The sequence below is a fragment of the Sus scrofa genome, chromosome 1 (genome assembly GCF_054392235.1).
Source record: "Sus scrofa isolate SSC_HxYL_T2T_F1_AM1 chromosome 1, Sscrofa_HxYL_maternal_Yorkshire_Landrace_v2.0, whole genome shotgun sequence".
Lineage (NCBI taxonomy): Eukaryota > Metazoa > Chordata > Mammalia > Artiodactyla > Suidae > Sus > Sus scrofa.
Genome location: NC_139383.1, coordinates 191,154,866 through 191,179,734, shown reverse-complemented (window position 1 = coordinate 191,179,734; position 24,869 = coordinate 191,154,866). Strand labels below are relative to the sequence as shown.

The window sequence follows — 24,869 nt, the reverse complement described above, 5'->3', positions numbered from 1 at the left end:
ATCCCCTGCAACATATTAGCAAACTGAATTCAACAATACATTAAAAGGGTCATACACCACACACAGTCAAGTAGGATTTATTCCAGAAATGCAAGGATGGTTTAACATCTGCAAATCAATCAAAAACTTCATCAATTAACAAAATGAAGGTTAAAAGTCATATGATCATCTCAATAGACGGCAGAAAAAGCACCTGACAAAATTCAACATCCATTTATAATAAAAACTCTCAACAAAATGGACACAGAGGGCATGTAGCACTACATAATAAAGGCCATATATGACAAACACAGAGCTAACATCATATTCAATGATAAAAAACTGAAAGCTTTCTAAGATCAGGAACAGGAATGCCTACTCTCATCACTTTTATTTAACATTGTATTTGAAGACTAACTATAACAATTAGGCAAGAAAAATAAATGGCATCCAAATTGGAAAAGGAGAAGTAAAACTGTCACTATTTGGTATTTCATGATACTACATATAGAAAGCCCTAAAGACTCCATCAAAACAAAAAACTGTTAGGGCTAATAAATGAATTTAGTAAAGTCACAAGATATAAAATCCATATAAAGCAACCCATTGGCATTTCTATATACTAATAATAAACTATCAAAAAGAGAAATTAATAAAACAATCTCACTTATAATTGCATCAAAAGAATAAAATACCTAGGAATAAACTCAACCAAGAAGATGAAAGACATGTACACTGAAACTTATAAGGCTAAAAAGATAAAATATTAAAGAAGACACCAAAAAATAGGAGTTCCCATCATGGCATAGCGGTTAACAAATCCGACTAGGAACCATGAGGTTGCGGGTTCGATCCCTGCCCTTGCTCAGTGGGTTAGGGGCCTGGCGTTGCTGTGAGCTGTGGTGTAGGCTGGTGGCTACAGCTCCAATTAGACCCCTAGCCTGGGAACCTCCATATGCTGCAGGTGTGGCTCTAGAAAAAGGCAAAAAGACAAAAAAAAAAAAAAAAGACACCAAAAAATAGGAAAATAGTTGTTGCTTATGGATTTAAAATCATTAAAATGTCCATACTACCCAAAGCAACCTACAGATTTAATGAAATCCCTATCAAAATTCCAACTGCATATTTTAAAGAACTAGAACAAATAATTCTAACATTTGTATGGAACCAAAAAGCCCCTGAATAGCCAAAACAATCTTGAGTAAGAAGAACAAAGCTGGAGGTATTGCACTCCTTGATTTCAAACTATACTGCAAAGCTACAGTAATCAAAACTCTATGATTCAGGCACAAAAATAAGACACCTAAATCAATGGAATGGAACTGAGAACCCAGAAATAAACCTATTCATATATGAACAATTAATCTATGGCAAGGGAGCAAAGAACATACAATGGAGAAAGGATAGTCTTTTCAATAAATGGTGCTGGACAGCCACAAGCAAAAGAATGAAACAAGATCATACCCAAAAATCAACTTGAATGTAAGAACTGAAACCATAAAACTTCTAGAAGAAAACACAGGTGGTAACCTCACTGGCATCTATATTTGTCTCAGCAATGTTTTGTGGACCTGATTTGAAAGGCAAGGGAAACAAAAGCTAAAGTAAACAAATGGGGCTACATCAAATCAAAAAGCTTTGCATAGTAAAGGAAACCATCATCAAAATGTAAAGGCAACAGAGAGTTCTCTGATGGCCTAGTGGGTTGAGGCTCCTGCATTCTCACCACTGTGGCTCTGGTTGCTGCTGTGTGGCACAGGTTTGATCCCCAGCCTGGGAATTTCCACATACTGCCTGTGTGGCAAAATAAAATCAAAACAAAAACAAAAACTAAAAAACAAGAAAGAATGAAGTAAATGCTGCAACTCTCATTAAAAAATATATATAAAGGCAACCTACTGAATGGGAGAAGATATTTGTAAACCATATATCCAATAAGGTGCTAATATCCAAAATATATAAAGAGTTTGTACAACCAAGCATCAAAAAACCCCCAAAATCCAATTTAAAAAATGGGAAGAGGACCTGAATAGACATCCCAAAGAAGATGTAGAGATGGCCAGCAGGCACATGGAAAGATGTTCAACATTACCAATAATCAGGGAAATGCAAATCAAAACCACAATGAGATACCACTTCCCATCTGTTAGAATGGCTAATATTGTAAATATAAGGAATAAGAAATGTTGGAAAGGATGTAGAGAAAAAGCACCCTTTGTACACTGGTGGTGGGATTGTAAATTTGTGCAGCCACTAAGGAAAACAGTATGGAAAGTCCTCAAAAAGTTAAGAACAGAGCCAGCACATGAGCCAGCAAATTCCACTTCTGGGTATTTATTTGAGGAACAGAAAAACACTTTTTGAAAAGATATATGCACCTGTATATTCCATGCATCATTATTTACAATAGCTGAGCTATGGAAACACCCTAAGTGTCCAACAATGGAGGAATGGATAAGAAGATGTAACACACACACAAGAACACTACTCAGCCATAAAAAGGACGCTCTGCCTTTGTGACAGCATGGATAGATCTTGAGGGTATTATGCTAAGAGAAATAGGTTAGATGGATGAAGATGAATATCATGTGATTTTATTCATATATGGAATCTAAAAACAAAAACAAAATGAACAAAATAAAATGAAAATGAATTCGTAGGTACAGAGATCAGATTAGTGGTTACCTGGGGGGAAGGGAGCTGGGGACTGGAAGAAATGGGTGAAGTGGGTAATTATATGGTGACAGATGGTAACTACACTTGTGGTGACCACTCTGTAATGTATAGAGATGTTGAACTATAATGCTGTACACCTGAAACCTATACAATAACTTTTTATAAGGCTAATCAACCACAGGTTATAATCATGACTTGTATTTTAATATCTTTTATCAAAAAAAAAAAATCAGTCTTCCTGCTATCCAACCTCTCGCTGCCCTAACTACCAGTGATGCCCTGGGTTGTCAATTAATTAGCTCCATTCTTTCTTCTGGCTTATAATTTCAGCCTTGACTTACTCATTCTAACCACTTTGCCTTTTCTACCTTTTTAAAGTAGCTTTCTTTAATGGTCTGTTTCTTGGTCACTATCTCTTCTTGTTCTTTCCAGTGAATAGAAAATATCTAAAAATTGTCTTAAGATTTTTATGCTACATGTTCTATGATCATAGTAAAACTCTCAAGGATGTTCAGGAAATTTTATAAAGTCTACAATAAACTCAAAAACAATACTTAGGAATTTCCCTTGTGGTGCAGCGAGTTAAGGATCTGGCATTGTGACTACAGCAGCTCAGGTTGCTGCTGTGGTGTGGGTTTGACCCCTGGTCTGGGAACTTCCACATACAGAGGTTGAGGCCAAAAACAGAAAAAAAAAAACTTAAAAAAAAGAGAGCGAAAAACAGAAAGAAAAAATTTACTTTCTTAAATGCAAAGTAAAGTATGATAAAAAGTTGTTAACATATATAAATATTTTTATACATGGAAAGGTTTTCATTGGCCATGTAAAACAAACTTGGCCTTGATAAATCTTTTTTTCATTAAATATAACAGGCAGTCCCAATATACCCACATAAATTATAAGATTTATTGAGTTTATTGTAGGCTTTAAACAGAAAAAATTATCAATAAGACAACATTTTCTGACTAAAGTAGGCAGTTTGAAAACTGATCAGAAGTTAGAGTACAGTAATAAAAACAATTCTACTCTTATAGAAATCATAAACTGGTATGTAACTGAGTCAACATATATATTTACCATTTCTGTTGCTTGTCTCTATCGCATGTATATAGAAATATATATATTCATAATTTTTAGTTAAAGAAACATCCATCAAAATGAATATATTTTATTCCATACCTGTATTGAGCTGATCATTGTGCTAAGGGCAAATACTGTGGCCGAATCTCTCAAAGTTGACTGACTGTCAAAGGTTCCCTGAGTATCCATCAACAGCACTGCAACCTATAGACAAGAAGAGCACATTACTGATATTTTATAGAACATGCAGGGTATTAGGGTTACCACAGAGTTAATACCATAAGAACTAAAGAAAACCATTAGCAATGAATACTTAATAGGTAAGTTTTTACACAGACCATGAATATCACAGAAAATAAAAATATTAATTAGTTGCTGAATACTATAATGATTAATTTTCAATGGTAATCCAACATAACAGGAATAGCACTGAAACAAAATACAGATGTTAGCTGGCTGGTCTGTTGTTCTACTGTACCTATGATTTGGCCTACTGTGATCACTAGAAAGGGAAACAGGGAACATGAAATAGGATGTTACTAACTTCCCTTTTTAAACTTCATGTCGAATGGTCAAAATGAATTTTCAAAAGACCATTTTTGAGGATCTTCAAAAGTGGCAAGTGAAAACTCAATTTTCTTTAAGAAGTTCGCATCATACCTTTTTACCATCAGGTTTATTGATAAGGAAGACTTCACTCCATATCTGGATTCCTGTGGTCTCTCGTTCAGATCCACCTCTCCATGAAAAACCAGTCAATGGCTCATTGTAATCTCCAACCCAATCAACAGACTCCTATAAATTAAGAAAGTCTGATATTGAACTAAATATGTAGCATAGGTTCTTCCATTCATCCATGTGAGTTTATATCTGTCTTAGACTCTAGTCAAAAGGAAATAACATATGCACATCTGTTACATTGATACAATTACATTATTTACTCATCCAAAAAATAATTACAGAGGAAGAACCATCTGTCACATTTATGCTAGGTGCTGGGGATACAAAGATATTCCAGATAAGAGGAAGCTCACAGCCTAACAGGGGCACAGACATGCTAATAAACAATTATGATGCAATATATGCACGCCAAAATGGGTGTGTATACTAGACATAAATGGAAGCATAGGGAAATAAGCAATTAACTCTTGGTCAATTAAGACTTCATAATAGAACTGATGTTAGAACTTAGACTTGAAGGATGTTTTTAGGAATTCTCCAGGTGAGCACACTCAGGAGGGGCAGACAAGAAATAAAGAAATAAAGGTGTGAGAAATCATATACATAATAATATACACAAATGCTTTGCTATAAGGGAAGGAGGGACTGAATATCAGGAGGAGAGGCACCTAATAGTAGGTGCAGAACAACAAAAACAAAACAAATTGTTACACTTTAATCTGAGCAAATGCTATTTAACACAAGCAACATAACAAGTGTTACTGAGTATTTCATTCTAATGTTTATTTAACAAATTATGAATATGCCTAAAATATACAATCCTAAAGAATGAAAAGCATACTGATTTTGTTCTCTCAATTTTCCCACCCATGTTAAGTAACATACTAATGTTGGTATGCTAGAAATAGAAAATGTAAGAGTTTTGTTTGCTTTCAAATCTTGCAAGTATTTTAGTAGTTCTTTTCTTAATTTGTTTGGACTGAGGCTAGAGACAGAAAATGTTAAAGTTAACATTATAAAATTGTTTAAAAAATGCCATCTATAAAAGATCAATAAAAAATGGATAATTACTATATAAATGCATAAATCAAAGTTTCTTTGGGTGGTATGTCTGTTTTGCCTCAACATCCATGTTTCCATCAGAATTGCTATGGGTAAAAGGGTAGAGAAAAATACTGGTATGCTCTCCATTCCTCACATGTTCCCCAACTCTTTTTTCTATTATTACTCAAATGAATTTATAACATCTATAGTTGTATAATGATCATCACAGTCCAGTTTCACAGGATTTCCATCCCACAAACCAAGCACATCCCCCCACCCCCCAAACTGTCTCCTCCGGAGACTGTAAGTTTTTCAGTGTCTGTGAGTCAGCTTCTGTTCTGCAAAGAAGTTCAGTCTGTCCTTTGCTCAGATTCCACATGTCAGTGAAAGCATCTGATATTGGTGTCTCATTGTACGGCTGACTTCACTTAGCATGATAATTTCTAGGTCCATCCAGGTTGCGAAAAATGCTGGTATTTCATTCCTTTTAATGGCTGAGTAATATTCTATTGTGTATATGTACAACGTCTTCTTGATCCACTCCTCTGTTGATGGACATTTAGGTTGCTTCCATGTCTTGGCTGTTGAAAAGAGTTCTGCCATGAACATCGGAATACATGTATCTTTTCGAGTTATGGTTTTCTCTGGATAGATGCCCAGAAGTGGGATTGCTGGATCAAATGGGAGTTCTATGTTTAGTTTTCTGCAGAATCTCCATGCTGTTTTCCACAGTGGTTGCACCAATTCACAATCCCACCAACAGTGAGGGTTCCTTTTACTCCACACCCTCTCCAGCACTTACTGTTTGTAGACTTTTTGATGATGGTCATTCTGGCTGGTGTAAGGTGGTACCTCACAGTGGTTTTGATTTGCATTTCTCTAATAATGAGTGATGTTGAACATCTTTTCATGTGTTTTTTGGCCATCCGTACGTCTTCTTTGGAGAATTTTCTGTTTAGATCTTCTGTCCACTTTTTGATGGGGTTGTTTGCTTTTTTGGTATGGAGCTGCAGAAGGTGTTTATAAATTTTGGAGATTAATCCCTTGTCAGTCGATTCATTTGCAAAGATTTTCTCCCATTTTGTGGGTTGTCTTTTCGTTTTGCTTAGGGTTTCCTTTGCTGTGCAGAAACTTTTAAGTCCGATTAGGTCCCATTTGTTTATTTTTGTTTTTATTGTCAACACTCTAAGAGATGAATCTGAGAAAATGGTGCTGTCGTTTATGTCGGAGAGTGTTTGGCCTATGTTTTCCTCTAAGAGTTTTATAGTATCTGGTCTTATATCTAGGTCTTTAATCCATTTTGAGTTTGTTTTTGTGTATGGTGTTAGAGAGTGTTCTCATTTCATTCTTTTTTTCCATGTGGCTGTTCAGTTTCTCCAGCACCACTTACTGAACAAACTGTCCTCTCTGCATTGTATATTCTTGCCTCCTTTGTTCATAAATTAGTTGGCTGTAGCTGTGTGGGTTTAATTCTGGGATTTCTATCCTGTTCCACTGATCTATATTTCTGTCTTTGTGCCAGTACCATATGGTTTTGATGATTGTTGTGTTGTAGTATAGTCTGAAGTCAGGGAGCCTGATTCCTCCATCTCCATTTTTCTTTTTCAGGATGTATTTGGCTATTCTGGGTCTTCTGTGCTTCCAAACAAACTTTAAAATATTTTGTTCAAGTTCTGTGAAGAATTTCCTTGGTAATTTGATAGGGATTGCATTGAATCTGTATATTGCCTTAGGTAGTTAGTCATTTTGATAATCTTAACTGTTTCAATCCATAAGCATGGTGTGTCTTTCCATCTATTTGTATCATGTTTGATTTCTTTCATCAGTGTCTTATAGTTTTCAGAGTACAGGTCTTTTGTCTCTTTAGGTAGGTTTACTCCTAGGTATTTTATTCTTTTGGATGGTAAATGGGATTGCTTCCCTAATTTCTCTTTCTGATCTTTCATTGTTAGTGTATAGAAATGCCATCAATTTCTATGTATTAGTTTTGTATCCTGCAACTTTGCCAAATTCATGGATGAGCTCTAATAGTTTTCTGGTAGAGTCTTTAGGATTCTCTAGATACAGTATCATGTTATCTGCAAATAGTGATAGTTTTACTTCTTCCTTTCCAATTTGGATTCCTTTTATTTCTTTTACTTCTCTGATTGCTGTGGCCAGAACATCCAAAACTATGTTGAAGAGTAGTGGCTAGAGGGGACATCCTTGTCTTGTTCCTGGTCTCAGTGGGAATTCTTTCAGCTTTTCACCATTGAGAATGATGTTAGCTGTGGGTTTGCAGTATGTGGCCTTTATTATGTTGAGGTAGGCTCCCGCTATGCCCACGTTCTGAAGGTTTTTTTTTTTTTTTAATCAGAAATGGGTGTTGGATTTTGCTAAAGGCTTTTTCCGCGTCTATTGAGTGGATCATATGGTTTTCATTCTTCAGTTTGTTAATGTGATGCAACACACTGATTGATTTGTGGATTTTGAAGAACCTGTGCATCCCTGGGATAAATCCCACTTGATCATGATGTACAATCCTTTTAATGTATTGTTCGATGCGCTTTGCTAGTATTTTGTTGAGGATTTTTGCGTCTATGTTCATCAGTGAAGTTGGCCTGTAGTTTGTTTGTTTGTTTGTTTGTTTTGTGGTATCTTTGTTTGGTTTTGGTATAGAGGGTGATGGTGGCCTCATAGAATGAGTTTGGGAGTATCCCTTCCTCTGCAATGTTTTGGAATAGTTTCAGAAGGATAGGTGTTAGCTCTTCTCTAAATGTTTGATAGAATTTGCCTGTGAAGCCATCTGGTCCTGGACTTTTGTTTGTTGGAAGTTCTTTTCACCACAGTTTCAATTTCAGTTCTTGTGATTGGTCCATTCATCTTTTCTATTTCATTTTGGTTTAGTCTTGGAAGATTGTACTTTTCTAAGAATTTGTCCATTTCTTCTAGGTTTTCCGTTTTATTGGTGTATAGTTGCATACAGTAGTCTCTTATGATCCTCTGTATTTCTCTGATGTTACTTCTCCTTTTTCAGTTCTAATATTATTGATTTGAGTCCTCTCTCCTTTTTTCTTGATAAGTCTGGCTAAGGGTTTATCAATTTTGTTGATCTTTTCAAAGAACCACCTTTGCGTTTCATTGATCTCTTCTATGTTTTCTTCGTTTCTATTTCATTGATTTCTGCTCTGATATTATGATTTCTTTCCTTCTTCTAACATTAGGTCTTGTCTGTTCTCTCTTGAGCTGCTTTAGGTGTGAAGTTAGCTTGTTTATTTGAGCTTTTTCTTGTTTCCTGAGGTGGGCTTGTATTGCTATAAACTTTCCTCTTAGAATGGCGTTTGCTGCATCCCATAGGTTTTGGGATGTCATATCTTTGTTGTCATTTGCTTCTAGGTGTTTTTTAATTTCCTCATTGGTTTCTTCAGTGACCCACTGGTTGTTTAGTAGTATGTTGTTTAGTCTCCACACGTCTGTGTTTTTTTTGCAATTTTTTCCTTGCTGATTTGCAGTCGTATAGTATTGTGCTCAGAAAAGATGTTTGATATGATTTCAATTTTCTTAAAGTTTTACTGAGGTTGGATTTATAGCCCCGGATGTGATCAGTCTTAGAGAATGTTCCATGTGCACTTGAGAAGAAGGTGTATTCTGTTGTTTTTGGAGGGAATGTCCTATAAATATCTATTAAGTCCATCTGGTTTAATGCTTCATTCAGGGCCTGTGCTTCCTTATTAGATTTTCTGTCTGGATGATCTGTCCATTGCTGTAAGTGGGGTGTTAATGTCCCCCACTATGATTGTGTTATTGTTGATTTGTCCTTTTAAGGTTGTTAGCAGTTGCCTTATATATTGAGGTGATCCTATGTTGGGTGCATAGATATTTAAAATTGTTATACCTTCTTCTTGGATTGATCCTTGGAGCATTATGGAGTGTCCTTCCTTGTCTCTTAAAATATTCTTCATTTTAAAGTTTTATTTTGTCTGATACGGGTACTGATACTCCCCCTTTCTTTTGATTCCTGTTTGCATGGACTATTTTCTTCCATCCGCTCCCTTTCAATTTGTATGTGTCCCTAGAATTGAAGTGGGTCTCTTGAAGACAGCATATCTATGGATCTTGTTTTTGTATCCATTCAGCCAGTCTCTGTCTTTTGGTTGGGGGGTTTAGTGCATTAATATTTAAGTTAATTTTTGATAGACGTGTTCTTATTGCCATTTTATTAATTGCTTTGGATTTGTTTTTGTTGCTTTTTTTTCTTCCCTTCTCTTGTTCTCTCCTCTTGTGGTTTGATGACTATCTTTAGTGGTGTATTTGAGTTGATTTTTCTTATTAGTTTGTGTATCAATTGTAGATTTTTGGTTTGCAGTTAACTCTGAACTTTTGATATGTCTATGTGTGTGTGTGTGTATATATATATATATATACACACGAGATTGTTTTAACTTGTTGTTCTCTTAATTGCAAGTGTATCTCCAGTGTCCTGCATTTGTACCCACCTCTTCTCATGATTTCTCATTTTGTTGGCATGATTGTGCCTGGATGATTCCATATCTTTACTGTATATATACCTTTACTGGTGAGCCTTGTCATTTGTGGTATTTTTGTTTCTGGTTGCTGCCTTTTCTTTTCTGCCTAGAGAAGTTCCTTTAGTATTTGTTGTAAAGCTGGTTTAGTGTCGCTGAATTCTCTCAGCTTTTGTTTATCTGTGAAGGTTTTGATTTCTCCTTCAAATCTGAATGAGAGCCTTGCTGGGTAAAGTAATCTTGGTTGGAGGTTTTTTCCTTTCATCGTGTTAAGTATATCATGCCACTCCCTTCTGGCCTGCAGAGTTTCTGCTGAGAAATCTGCCAATAACCTTATCGGGGTTCCCTTGTATGTTATTTATTTCTTTTCCCTAGCTGCTTTCAAGATTTTCTCTTTGTCTTTAATTTTGGTCAGTTTGATTAATATGTATCTTGGGGTATTCCTCCTTGGGTTTATTTTATATGGTACTCATTGCACTTCCTGTATTTTTTTTGTCCCCTTCTTTGTCTCTTTTCCTTCTGGCACCCCTGTAATATGGATGTTGGTGTGTTTCACGTTGTCCCAGAGTTCTCTGAGACTCTATTTGTTTTCAATCTTTTTTCTCTTTTCTGTTCCACTTTTATAATTTTTTCTAACATGTCCTCCACCTAGCTTATTTGTTCTTCTGCCTCCTGTATTCTGCTGTTAGCTGCTTCTAGTGAATTTTTTTATTTCAGTTATTGTATTTTGCATCTCTTCTTGTTGAAGTTTTATATCTTGTATCTCTTTGCTCAGTTTTTCCTGTAAGTTATCCATCTTTGCCTCCAGTTTATTTCCAATGTCTTGCATCATCTTCAGCATCAACAGTCTAAAGTCTTTTTCCTAGATGCTGAGAATCTCATCACTTAGCTGATTTTCTGGGGTTTTTTTCTTTCTCCATCATCTGAGTTATAGTTCTCTGTCTTTTCATTTTTATACGTTTTTGGTGTGGTGACCTTTTTACAGAGAATAGAGTTGTAGCCTCTCTTACTTCTGGCATCTGCCCCCTTGTGGCTGAAGTTGGTATGGGGGCTTGCTGTAGTCTTCCTGATGGGAGGGGCTGATGCCTGCCCACCCCTAGGTGGTACTGATTCTAATCCCTCTGGTGGGTGGGGCTTTGTCTCTGGGTGATGTTAGAGGCAGCTGTGTGCCTGAGGTGTCTTTAGATAGCCTATTTACTGAGGGGCAGGGCTGTGATCCTGCTTGGATTGTTGCTTGCCCTGGGGCTACTCAGAGTTGATGGGTGGGGCCAGATCTTCCCAAAATGGCCACCTCCAGAGAAAGGCACGCTGTTGAATATTCCAGAGAGCTCTGCTTCCAATGGCCTTCCCTCACAACAAGCCACATTCACTCCTGTTTTCCCAGGAGGTCCTCCAAGAACTGCAGTCAGGTTTGACCCAGATTCCTATGGAGACTTTGCTTTGCCCTGGGACCCAGTGCACTTGAAAGTCTATGTGCACCTTTTAAGAATGGGGTCTCCATTTCCCCCAGTCCCATGGAGCTCCTGCACACAAGCCCCACTGGCCTTCGATGCCAGATGCTCCAGAGGCTCTTTCTTCCAGTGCCAGTTCCCCACACGTGGGAGTTTGATGTGGGGCTTAGAACTCTCACTCCTGTAGGTGAGTCTCTGTGAACCAGTTAGTTTCCAGTCTGTGGGGCTTCCCACCCGGGAGGTATGGGGTTGTTTATATGGCATAATCGCCCCTCCTACCTCTTGATGTGGCCTCCTCTTTGTCTTCTGGAGTAGGGTATCTTTTTTAAAGTTTCTCAAGCAGTCAAAAGAGGCTTCTGGGCCTAGAGATGGTGTTTCTGACAGCAAAAGGGGTGAGGTTGCAAAATCGGTCCTCCCTCTCTCAGTTCATTCAATTGGTCCAGCATCCTTTCAGGATGGTGCTTTGACATCATTTGGCCTCAAAAGCCATCAGATTGCTGTTTACGTACTGCATCACTGCAGTGGGTTCCTGGACTTGACACCATCATACCGTCTGAGCATAGACCCCTTCGTTGTTCCCTGTCACTGGTGTTGCCACTCGCTGCTGGGTCCTGCCGCAGCAGACACAACGCGGATCACTGCAGAGAGACCCCCCTTCGCCCCACACATTCCACCCGCGCCAACCTCCTGCCCATGCGGCATGTTCAAATTAGCCGGGTCGGCTCATACGCGCTTCCCATCCCATTTTCCCCAACTCTAACCTCCTATTTATCCTTCTGGTTTAGGTTTATCCTAGGTCCCTTAAAGTCTCTTTTCTATGCCACACTATTGTCTCAAATATTATGACACTGGTGGTGGGGTAAGGGTAAGAACTGAGTGGGAAAAGATAAAAACTTTGTGCAGTGACAGCAAAATCTACTTGAAAGGATTTGGGGCTACCCAGAGATTTATATTTTCCAAAAACAATAAGCAAATTAACACTTAAGTTTTGTGCATGTAACTATATGTAAATTTTACAACAAAAAACGAAAACTAAGAAAATACTGAAATATATAATAGTGAGATATATTGAAATATTTATAGGGAAGCATACTGAAATCAGAAATTTACTTTGAAATGAATAAAAAAGTAAGACAGAGCAATGGATAAAACCAGGGAAGAATAGCTGGAGACATACGTGATAAAGCAAGAATATTAATATTAATGGTAGAATGTAGGCAGTGGATTTCCAGGTGTTTACCATAAAAATTCTTTTAACTTTGCTGCATGCATGAAAAATGTCATGGAGTTCCTGTTGTGGCACAGTGGTTAACGAATCCAACTAGGAACCATGAGGTTGCAGGTTCGATCCCTGGCCTTGCTCAGTGGTTTAAGGATCTGGCATTGCCATGAGCTGTGGTGTAGATCAGAGACGTGGCTCGGATCCCACGTTCCTGTGGCTCTGGCATAGGCCAGTGGCTACAGCTCTGTTTACACCCCTAGCCTGGGAACCTGCACATGCCGCAGGAGTGGCTCTAGAAAAAGGCAAAAAAGACCAAAAAAAATGTCATAATAAATGCTGGGCAGAAATGATTATAATAGAAAAGTTATCTGACATTTTAAACATTATGTATCATGTAAAGTTTATAACCGTGTCACTGTTTTCCTCTATTTACAAAAGAGCTTTTAAAAAACCCTACATTCTAAGGGCTTCAGACAAAGTGGCCTATACTGCTTGATGCTCAAAGTGCCAAAGTTGGAATGGTTACACCATAGCATTTTTAAATTAATTCATCTTTAGGAAACATAACAATGGGAATGGAAATACTGGATACTATTAAACAAAAACACAAAATGACAAAAGCACAGAAACCAGAAAACTTTTAAAGCACCACTTCCCTACCTGGTTGTACATGTATCTCAACATGAAATCCATCAGGAATGATTTTCCTTTTCTAAATGCTCCAGCCACAGATACTGCAACGACCTCCTTGTCCCTGACAGCCTCCGAAAGAAGGATCCGATTTAGTGCAGTTTCATCTAATTCAAAGGAATGGTCATCTTTGACAATGAGGACTTGGACTGGTCCTGCCTTTTTCACTGACTCTTCCTCTTCTGAGCTCCATTCATATCCCTTTTCTGAAAACCCACCTGTTCAATAAAACAAGAATTTATCCAGCAAATTATTTCAAAATACCAGGAAATGTACATGGACCTCTCAAATCTCAAGCATCTGAAACAGGAGTGCAGCAGGATTAGAAATGCTCATTTTAATGTCATAGACTGGTGTCATCTACACCGTATCTCAGAAGGACTTACATCTGAGCTTTCTGATCATGTGGCCAAATCAAAAAGAATTTTATTTTTAAGAAAGCTCTAAGTCAGTGTAGAGATCTCTGTCCGCTGAATGAGAGAAAAAAAAAAACAAAGCGAAGGACTCTACTTTCGGAACAGAAGAATAAAATGTCTTTGGTTTACACTTCATCCTTTAGAAATAAGTTTAGTTATTCACATTAAGGATCCTTGCAACACTTTCTAAAACTGAACATGTGTAGGAGGAAATGCACAGAGGGACTCAGAATCACATATTGGTTTTTTTTTTTTTTTCTTTTTATGGCCGCACCTGCAGCATATGGAAGTTCCCAGGCTAGGGGTTGAATCAGAGCTGCAGCTGCTAGCCTACGCCACAGCCATGGCAACACCAGATCCTTAACCCACTGAGTGAGACCAGGGATTGAATCTGCATTCTCATGGACACTATGTTGAGTTCTTAAGCCGCTGAGCCACAGTGGGGAGTCCCACATATTCTTGAAAGTGAAATAAATCTCTAAAGCACCTAGGTGAGCTCCTTCCCATGTATGCAACCCATCTATAAAACTCTAGACTCCTGTCTAAAATTATGCCTTGTAACAATGGAAGTTATAGATAATTAAATTGGGTAGGGGCAAATTTAAGAAGACCTTCAAATCCCTGGCAAAGAGACCTGGATATAATTCAATTAAAAAATAAGACGCTTTTAAAGTTACTCTGTGTGAAGTTCCTATAAAAAAGCTGTGTGGGATTCTGGGAAATTAATAAATCTCTGTTTCTTCATCTGTAAAACAAACTATTATTAGAACCTATTTAATAGGGGGGCTGTCGGAAAGATTAAGGGAGTTGGTATATGTAAAGCATTGAGAACAGTGCTTGGTACACAGCAAGCTCATAAAGATTAGCTCTCATCATCATCATCACTACCTGGGATTATAAAATGAATTATGCATTCAAGGAAGAAGTTTCTGCCTATTTTCTATAAGTTTATGTGTGTACATGTATGTGTGTGTACACATGTGCATGCTTTCAGAGTTTTCTATTTAATTATCAGAAATGCTGTTTCTGATAGAAATCCACTTTTAGCAATCATCCCTAACATATAAAAATTTTAGGACCCTAGACCTTGGCATTTGTAATATTTTACAAAACAACTTCAATGTGTCAAGTGACACATTTTTATACTCACAGCCTTTTGAATGTAATTTTGTGATATCCTCCTACTTTGACTCCTGGGCCAGCCATGTGATTTGCTTTGAGCAGAGGTGACACAGCAGAAGCTTGAAAAAGCACATGTGTGTTCCCATTTTGCTCTTCGGCCTCTGCCATTCATCATGAAACTATTCTCAGACTAGTCTACTGTAGGATGAGAGATACTTGGAGCAGAAGCAAACCACAGTTCCAGTCAAAGCCCACAGCAAGTCAAACTCCAGCCCTGTGAGGGAGCCCAGCCAAGATAAAAAGAGTTGCCTAACAACCGTTTCAACATGTGATCAATGAATACCACTGCTCTATGTCCCCTGAGGTTTTGTGATTGTTTATTATGCAGCATAACAGGTATAGCCTACAACTCTTCCCTTTAGAGAGGCAGAATAGGGCAGTGGTTAAAAACACAGGTTCTGGAGTAGGGGTTCGGTCTCAAAGGGTTAAGAACCTGACATAGTGTTCATGAGGATATGGGCTTGATCCCTGGTCTCACTCAGTGGGTTAAAGATCCAGTGTTGCCAGGAGCTGTGGTGAGTAGGTCACATATGCAGCTTGGATCTGGCATTGTCATGGCTGTGGCATAGGACAATAGCTACAGCTCCAATCCGACCCCTAGCCTGGGAACTTCCATATGCTGCAGGTGTGGCCCTAAAAAAAAAAGAGAGAGAGAGACAAAAAAAAAAACAAACAAACACAAAAAACCCCACAGGTTCTGGAACCAGACTGCTGAGATTCCAATCAAGACTTCTCCATTTCTTTCTTTTTTTTTAATTTAACTTTTGTATAGTTGATTTACAGTGCTGTGTTAACTTCCACTGTATAGCAAAGTGACTCAGGTGTGTGTATATACATACATATATATATATAGACACTCTTTTCTTTTTGGCCACACACACAGCTTATGGAATTTCCCAGGCCAGGGATCAAATCCGAGCTGCAACCTACACCATAGCTGCAGAGACAACAATGGATCCTTAAACCACTGTGACACAGTGGGAAGTCCCTACATTCTTTTTTTTTTTTTTTGTCTTTTGTCTTTTTGTTGTTGTTGTTGTTGCTATTTCTTGGGCCGCTCCCGCGGCATGTGGAGGTTCCCAGGCTAGGGGTTGAATCGGAGCTGGAGCCACCGGCCTACGCCAGAGCCACAGCAACGAGGGATCCGAGCTGTGTCTGCAACCTACACCACAGCTCACGGCAACGCCGGATCGTTAACCCACTGAGCAAGGGCAGGGACCGAACCCGCAACCTCATGGTTCCTAGTCGGATTCGTTAACCACTGCACCACGACGGGAACTCCCCTACATTCTTAAGTATTATTTTCCATTATTGTTTATCATAGAATATTGAATATAGTTCCCTGTAAGACTTCCCCATTTTTTAGGTTAGTAACCTGAGACAAGTTGTTTAATATCTTTGTGTCTACCTTATAAAGTTGTTGTGAATTAATATAAAGACAGCATATAACACACTTAGAAAACTGTCTAGTATATAGTTAATGCTATTAGTATTATTATAGATTGAGGAAACTAAAGCTAAATATGTAACTGACCTTGCCACCGCCCCCAAAAAATACATGGAATTTCTGTATCAGGCAATCTATCATTGGTGCTTTCATTTATTATTTCTTTAATATTTCAGCAAGGTACTTATTATTATCTGTCTTTTTGACACATGAAGTAATTAAGAATTAGATTAAGTAACTTTCCCAAGATCACACCCACTAGAGTTCACATAGTAACTGTCAATTTGGGATTAGATCCCAAGTAACTAAACTTTTATCTCAGATCTTTCTACTATAATAATCTGCCTCTTTAACAGATATCAAATAACTCTTGGACAGCACATAAATGGGCTCATTTGCTTTAGTCAGAAAAGCAAACAGTTAAAGCATACACCAATTATATTCTCAGTTAGGATATATGATGTAACCTTAAATCAACACTTAATAATATGAAGTTTGAATCAAACTGGGCTCATAATCTTTCATCTAATTTTTGAAAATAAATTTAAACATTCTTCAGTATGTCTATTTGATACAAAGTCTTATTAACTAGAGAAAAACAAGGCAATTATCTCTCAGCATAATTTTAAATGAGTCTTCAGATCATACTGTTGAATGTGTACATATATATATCACACTGATAATTATATATATTGCTTTTCATCTATAAGATAGTGTTACTGAATTATTGCAAATCTAGTGTATAATTTTAGGTTTTCATTAGTGGAGACAGATATACACCTGTACTTTCTGAACAATAAATGCATCTGGAGACAACAAAACCATTGCATCAGCCACAAATAAGTGTTGTTCTGAAAATTAAGAAAAATAGATTTTATATCCAATAGATAATAGCTTCTATATTGCCATATCACAAATGCTGGAGTCAGAGAGTCTTCATTTAAATTTCACCTTCACAACTTACACATACATGAAGTTGTGGAAATTATTTAAACTCCCAGTGGCTCACTATCCTTAACATGAGAAATAAGATAAAGAATGGTATCTAGGAGTTCCCATCGTGGCACAGTGGTTAGGGAATCTGACTAGGAACTGTGAGGTTGCGTGCAGGTTCAATCCCTGCCCTTGCTCAGTGGGTTGGGGATCCAGTGTTGCCGTGAGCTGTGGTGTAGGCTGCAGACGCGGCTCAGATCCCGTGCAGGTTTGATCCCTGCCCGTGCTCAGTGGGTTGGGGATCTAGTGTTGCTGTGAGCTGTGGTGTAGGCTGCAGACGCGGCTCAGATCCTGGTGTAGGCCGGTGGCTATGGCTCCGATTCAACCCCTAGCCTGGGAATCTCCATATGCCGCGGGAGTGGCCCTAGAAATGGCAAAAAGACAAAAAAAAAAAAAAAAAAAAGAATGGTATCTACATCAGAGGCTTTGTGATGATTAAATGAAGTAATATTCATTAAAGACCAAGAGCCTGACAAATAGTATGTGCTAAATCATGGTGACCATATTAATACTGTTATTATTTATTATTATCTATTCATATTTGATTCCAGTACTACTTGCCTACCTAATTTCAGCCTCAGCAAAAGGCCCTTTTAGAGGATATCAAATAACACACTTTCTTTGATGAACTTTCTTACCTATGGTGTAGCTATAATCTGAGGACACAACTGATGTGAATCAGGAACCCTGGCTAGATAAATTTTGGATAGAAAAACATCTTCAGAGCTGAAAACTAGATCACAACTTTTTCAGACTGGAATAATTCTCTTAAGATGGCTTGTAGCAAATTATACATATACAAGAGGTACTCTGAATGGAATTTCTGGGTTATATTTTTTTCAAATATTCAACTTCACAACATGCTCAGAATGTAGTAAATTTTCACTCCCCACCCATTCCTGGCAGTTTATTATGTAACTGATCCATGTTCTTTTCAATGCTTGGTTCTATCTGACTTTTTATTTTTTCTCAATTGGACAGGCATAAAATAAGTGAGAGGTATCTCACTGTGGTCTTGATGTACATTTACCTAAATGTTAATGAAGTAAGCAGATCATTTTTTCCTATTATATTGTTTGTCTTTTTCTTACTGATTTATAGTGGTTCTTTATATATTTTAAATGCTAGTTGTTTGTTATGTGTATGGTAAAAATCCTCTAGAGCTTGCCTTTTCATTTTCCTTAAACTATTACAGATGAGCAGCAATTCTTAATTTTGAGGTAATATATATTACTAATAATTAATTTTATTGTTAGAACTTTGTACATAATTTTTAAGAAATTATTGCTTTTATAAGCATAAAAGACATTCATATACATTCTTCTAGTTTTTAAACTTTGCTTTTGATACTTAAGTTCTTAATCCAAGAACTGCTATTTTTATAAGATGTGAAACAGAATTCCAATTTGATTTTTTCCATATGAGTAACAAAATTTTCGGACTTCTTTTATCAAAGTCCCGTTTTTCCTCTAGTTTCGTCATATCATCTTTGTCATATATGAGTCACACACAAACACACAAGCCTCTTATTCATCTAGTTATTGGTCTTGGCTATTTTGACCCTCGTGTGTGTGTGTGTGTGTGTGTGTGTGTATGAATCAATATGTTAGTTGAATTTTTTGAAGCTACAATACATTTATAGATAATTTTTGGAAGGAATCAATATTGTTATGGTATTGTCTTCCAGTCAATAAACATGAGCCATCTCTCCATCTGTATTTGGTCTTTTATCCCCTTCAATAAAGTTTTTATAATTTGGAATGGTAGAGAGAGATTTGTTACATTTATTGCTAAGTACATTGGTTTCTGTTGCTAATCATACTGTTGTTTTTTGTATTATGTTTTATAGTTGTTGCTTAGGTAAAGAAATATAATTGACTTTATCAGTCTCATATTGAAATATCTGTTAAACCATTATTTTATATAAATTTTGTAGAGACACTGGGGTTTCTTTAATGCAGAAACAAGAATCATTTTTACAAATAATGAGTTTTATTTCCATCTTTTTGATCCTTACGTATTTCTTTTCTGCTTTTATGTTATTGGACATTCAATACAATGTTGAATAAAAGAGGTAATACTGGGCATAACTTCTGATTTGAGTTGGGCACAGCTTTCTGATTTTACTGTGAGTGTTCTCAATACTGGACATCCTACTTCTTATATTTGGTTTGATTTGATAGATATACTTTATCTTATCAGGTTAAGCAGGTTCTCTTCCATTTCCAGTTTACTATTAACTTTTAAAGATCATAAGTGGAAAATGAATTTTCTCAAATATCTTTTCTACATCTACTGAGATAATCATATGGTTTTTCATCTCTAATCTGGTAATGTAGCGAGTAATGTATCTTTTTACTTTTATACCAACCTACTATTTTCAGAGTGTAGTATCTTAATTATACACTACTGGATTCAGTTTGTTAAAATTTATTTAGGAACTGCATATCTATGTTCATACATGAGTTGGGTCTATGACTTTCCTCTCTCATTTTTGTCTTTGGCTGGTTTTATTATCAAAGTTGCATTAGCTTTATAAAATTAATTAGCAAATTCTTCCTTTCTATCTTCAGAAAGATTTTATAGTAAATGATTAAATACCTTTTATTTATTTATTTTGTCTTTTTGCCATTTCTTGGGCCACTCCTGCAGCATACGGAGGTTCCCAGACTAGGGGTGTAATCGGAGCTGTAGCTGCCAGCCTACACCAGAGTCACAGCAACGCCAGATCTGAGCCACGTCTGCGACCTACACCACAGCTCACGGCAACGCCGGATCGTTAACCCACTGAGCAAGGGCATGGATCAGACCCGCACGCAACCTCATGGTTCCTAGTCAGATTCCTTAACCACTGCGCCACGACGGGAACTCCTAAATAGTTTTTTTTTTTAATTGATAGATCTTGCCTATAAAACTATCTGGGTCTGGTATTATCTTTGTGAGATAAATTCATATGGGACATTTACCAAATACATCATGTGTTGGTTCATAAACCAGATCTCAGAAAACTTCAAAGTATTAAAATAATACAAAATATTTCCTCTGACAATAGAGAAATCAAACTAGAAATCAATAAAAAAGGATATTTAGAAAATTCCTAAATGTTTGGAAATATAGCAGCAAATTTCTAAATAACCTATAAGTAAAAGACAAAAATAATAACAAATTAGAAAATGTTGTAAACTAAATGATCTAATGAATGTCCTGATCCATTCATAAATCTATCTATAAATTGATGTAGCAATACTATACTCTCAATCAAAATAGCTATATGAAAAGAAAAGGTACTATATATAGTCGGCAAGGCTCTCTTTTATCTTCTAATTACTATTGGTTGTGGCTGTTTTGATCTTTTCCACATAAAAACTAAAATTAATATGTTAGAGTGTAATATTTATACAGAAAAAGTGGAAATATGACATGCAGGAGAACTGTTTAGAGGAAATTTACACATGAAACGCATTTAGTAGAAAAGCGCTTTCAAAAATCATAATCTAGGACTTCCCGTCGTGGCGCAGTGGTTAACGAATCCGACTAGGAACCATGAGGTTGCGGGTTCGGTCCCTGCCCTTGCTCAGCGGGTTAACGATCTGGCGTTGCCGTGAGCTGTGGTGTAGGTTGCAGACGTGGCTCGGATCCCGCGTTGCTGTGGCTCTGGCATAGGCCGGTGGCTACAGCTCCGATTCTAGCCTGGGAACCTCCATATGCCGCGGGAGCGGCTCAAGAAATAGCAACAACAACAACAGCAGCAAAAGACAAAAGACAAAAAAAAAAAAAATCATAATCTAATATCCACCTCAAGAAGTGAAATAAAGAATTGCAAACTAAATGAAAAGAAAAAAGTAGGAAATAATAAAGATAATGTCAGAATACAGATCAACAAGATTAATAATCTAAGACTACTCAAAGAAAATAACACAGAAAAGAACATGAATTACAATACCAGCTATGAAAAAGAGATCCTATTGATATAGAAAAGATAATATGAGGATATTATGAGTAATTTCATGACAATAAATTTGATAACTTTAATGAAGTGGACAAATTAAAGGAAAAATATCATTTTTTTAAAAAATCAGAGCAATAGGAGTTCCTGCTATGGCACACTGGGCTAAAGATCCAGCTTATCTCTGTGGAGGCGTCAATTTGATACCTAGCCCAGCACAGTGGGTTAAGGAACTGGCATTGCTGTGGCATAGGTCACAGCTCTGGTTCAGATTCAATCCCTGGCCCAGGAACTTCCATATGCCACAGGGGAGGCTGAAAAAGAAAAAAAAAACCAAAAAACAAAAAAAAAACCAATCACTGAAGAATAAATAGAAAATGTTAATAATCTTATACCTGGAAAATAAGTTAAATACATACATTAAAACTTCATGCAAGAACAAAACAAAATAAAACTCCATGCTCAGTTGGTTTCCACAGTGAACTCTTCCAAGTATTTAGAGAGAAAAAAAATAGGCATTTTACACAAACTCTTCAAAGAAAACAGAAAGTGAGAGACCATTCTCATCTTGTTTTGTGTTATCAGAATAACTATCATATAAAAGCTAACAAGAACATTAACAAAAGGAAAATTATAAGCTAGTGGTCTCTCATGAAGATAAAATCAAAAAGTTCTAAAGAAAATACAGCAATTCAAATTCAGAGATAATAAAAAATACATCACAACTACATGGTATTTACTATAGGAATTCAAAGTTAATTTAACATTCAAAGAAAGCAATAATAATTGGCTACATTAAACAAAAGAAAATCAGATAACTTCAATAGATTCAGAAAAGTAGGTATGAAAACACAATTTTTTTTTTTTTTTTTTTTGGCCATTGTCTGTAGTATATATAACTTCCCAGGGCATTTTTTTTCTTTTTTTTTTTTAGCTTTTTAGGGCCACATCTGTGGCATGTGGAAGTACCCAGGCTAGGGGTGGAATCAGAGCTGTAGCCACCAGCCAACCCCACAGCCACAGCAACGCCAGATCTGAGCTGCATGTGTGACCTACACCACAGCTCATAGAAACACCAGATCCTTAACCCACTGAGAGAGGCCAGGGATTGAACCAGTGTTGGATTCGTTACCTCTGAGCCACAATGGGAACTCCCCTCAGGGCATTTTTCTTTTTCAGGATTGCTTTGGTTATTCAGGCTCTTTTGTGTTCCCATATAAATTTAGAAATTTTTTTCAGTTTTGTGAAAAATGCCATTGATGATTTGATAGGGATTGTGTTGAATCTGTAAGATTTCCTTGGGTAATATAGTCATTTTGACAATATTGATTCTTCCAATCCAAAACCATGGTATATCTTCCTATTCATTTGTGTCATCTTCAATTTCTTTTAACAGCATCTTATAGTTTTCAGAGTACAGATCTTTTGTCTCCTTAGGTAGGTTTTTTTTAGGTGGAAAATGAAATAAGGCCTAAAAGGACAAAAAAAATCAACATAACCCAGAAGAATCCAGAATTGCACACTCCTTCTTATCCAACAGGCCCATGTAACTAATGAGTTCCCAAAGACAAAGACTGCCTCAAGGCCACAGACTACATGGCTCAACAAAATGACCCCTATCTGTAAAAAAACAAGCACTCTCCTGTGGTGGGAGAGCCCGAGTCTGGCTTGCTCAGAGCTCCCGACCACTCTGTCAGTCAATAAATCCTGCCTGCAGTCTCATAGCTCCAGCCTCTGCCTCCTTCTTCCCAGCCGCATAACATTTTTGGTGCTAAAACGTGGGAGGGTTACCTGGCCCTCCTTTTCAATCCCTCTGCCTCCACAAACACTCCCAGGCTTGAAGGGACATTTGAAAAGACTGGCAAGGGCTACTCTCTGGGGTGTTCTGAAGGTCCCTCTAAGTCCTAGGGGCAAATAGTTTCAGCCCAAAAGGGTGGAAGACTCCCCTACCTGCCCCCTCTAACCTCTTCTCCCTCCCCACCCTAAGAGTGCCTGTGTGAATGCGACGTGTCCCAGACACGAAGCGAGTGTGGAGTTAATATCCCTTGGTAACTTCATAAGGTCTGAGGCAGTGCTTTTGGCCCAAATGGGCCAAAAGACCTAGTTGGGGGTTTATACCAACCTGCCAGTAGCTAAAAAGCACCTATTCTGGAATTTCCTGCAAGGGAGATGGTCAGAGATGGACAAATAGCCCCCCTCACCCTAAACCAGTCTTCCATAACTCATTTTTCTTCACTTTCAGCTGACAGAGTTCTGAAACTGCAAGTGCTCTCTGACAATTCCTGCCATGCTGCATCCCACACTGGTCTCCAACTCACGAGTGGAAGGTGAACAGAGTCTTCCGGTTCCCCCACTTCTCTCTCTCTCTCATTCACACAACTGATCTGATTTTGTTCATCTGACCCCAGGGACCATTTGATCTCCTCACCAAAAAATCTAGGTGCCCAGTCAGCCAGTTCTCATCTGGCCCCAGGGGCCATTCACATGCTCCCCCTCCTCTGGAAAGATGGTTCCTGATCAGAGGAGAGCCTCATTCAGGTTCAGATCCTTGACTTCACAGATGGACGCCCCTCTGAATGTCTAGATGGTTTTTCTCATTCAGATCCTAGGCCCTCTCAGGGGAACGTCTCTCCGAGCGCCTAAGTGGGCTTTTAACCCCTTACTTCAAAACCTTCACTCCCAAAGTAACACATGGGCTCCTCCTCTTCTTACCCCCCACGCGATACACCTCTCAAAACCTTTCCACCTGAGACTCTACCCAGATATTAAGCCCAAGCATCTCTATTTTTAAAATGGTACATTTTATTTCCAAATTCAATGCAATCTTAAAAATTTTCTCCAACATAATGGGAAATGTCAGAAGTTCTATATCTTCATGCCTTTATCTAAGATCCCAAAGCTCTCTTTGTTCTGGCTGTAACATATACCAGATTCTTTTACTAAACAAATGACCCCTCCTCTCATCTCACCCTCCCACAAACTAAGACAGAAACATTCCCCCCTTATCTATCTTCCACCTCAGACTTTGATCCTATGGATGCCTCAGCTCCCCCGTCAACTCTCATCAGGAACCCCTGCACTCCCTGCTCCCACAGCCCCCTTCCTCCTTATCCTCCCACCCCTATAGCCCCTACACCTTCTTCTTCCCCCTCTACTAATTCTCCTTCTATTTATCCTCCCCTTCCATGCTCCCAGAGTGCCAATTCTCACTCCAAAAGTGGTGACTCTTTTCCAAATAACAACCCCTTTTATTTCCATTTTTAACCAGGTCTCAAGCTCCAATCCTCCCCCTAAGAGAGGTTGCAGGAGTAGAAGGAAGAGTCAGAGTTCACATACCTTTTTCCCTGGGAGATTTATCCCAAACAGAAAAGCACTAAGAGAGGTTGCAGGAGTAGAAGGAAGAGTCAGAGTTCACATACCTTTTTCCCTGGGAGATTTATCCCAAACAGAAAAGCACTTAGGTTCTTCTACCATGGACCCAGCCACTTACACAAAAGAATTCCAATATCTTATCCACTTTTATAATTTAACCTGGCAAGATATCTATGTTATCCTTAACT

The 24,869-nt window shown here is 37.7% G+C and overlaps 1 protein-coding gene across 2 annotated transcripts in view; it reads right to left on the bottom strand.

Moving 5' to 3' along the window:
* ATL1 (atlastin GTPase 1) overlaps positions 1 to 24,869 on the bottom strand; it is an 88,974-nt gene that overhangs the window by 37,593 nt on the left and 26,512 nt on the right. For both annotated transcript variants that reach the window (XM_013993393.3, XM_013993394.3), the window contains exons 2-4: positions 13,296 to 13,543; positions 4,396 to 4,530; positions 3,835 to 3,939 (exon numbers count right to left, since the gene is read on the bottom strand). In XM_013993393.3, the coding sequence (XP_013848847.1) occupies positions 3,835 to 3,939; positions 4,396 to 4,530; positions 13,296 to 13,543 (488 nt within the window). The remainder of the gene's footprint in view (positions 1 to 3,834; positions 3,940 to 4,395; positions 4,531 to 13,295; positions 13,544 to 24,869) is intronic.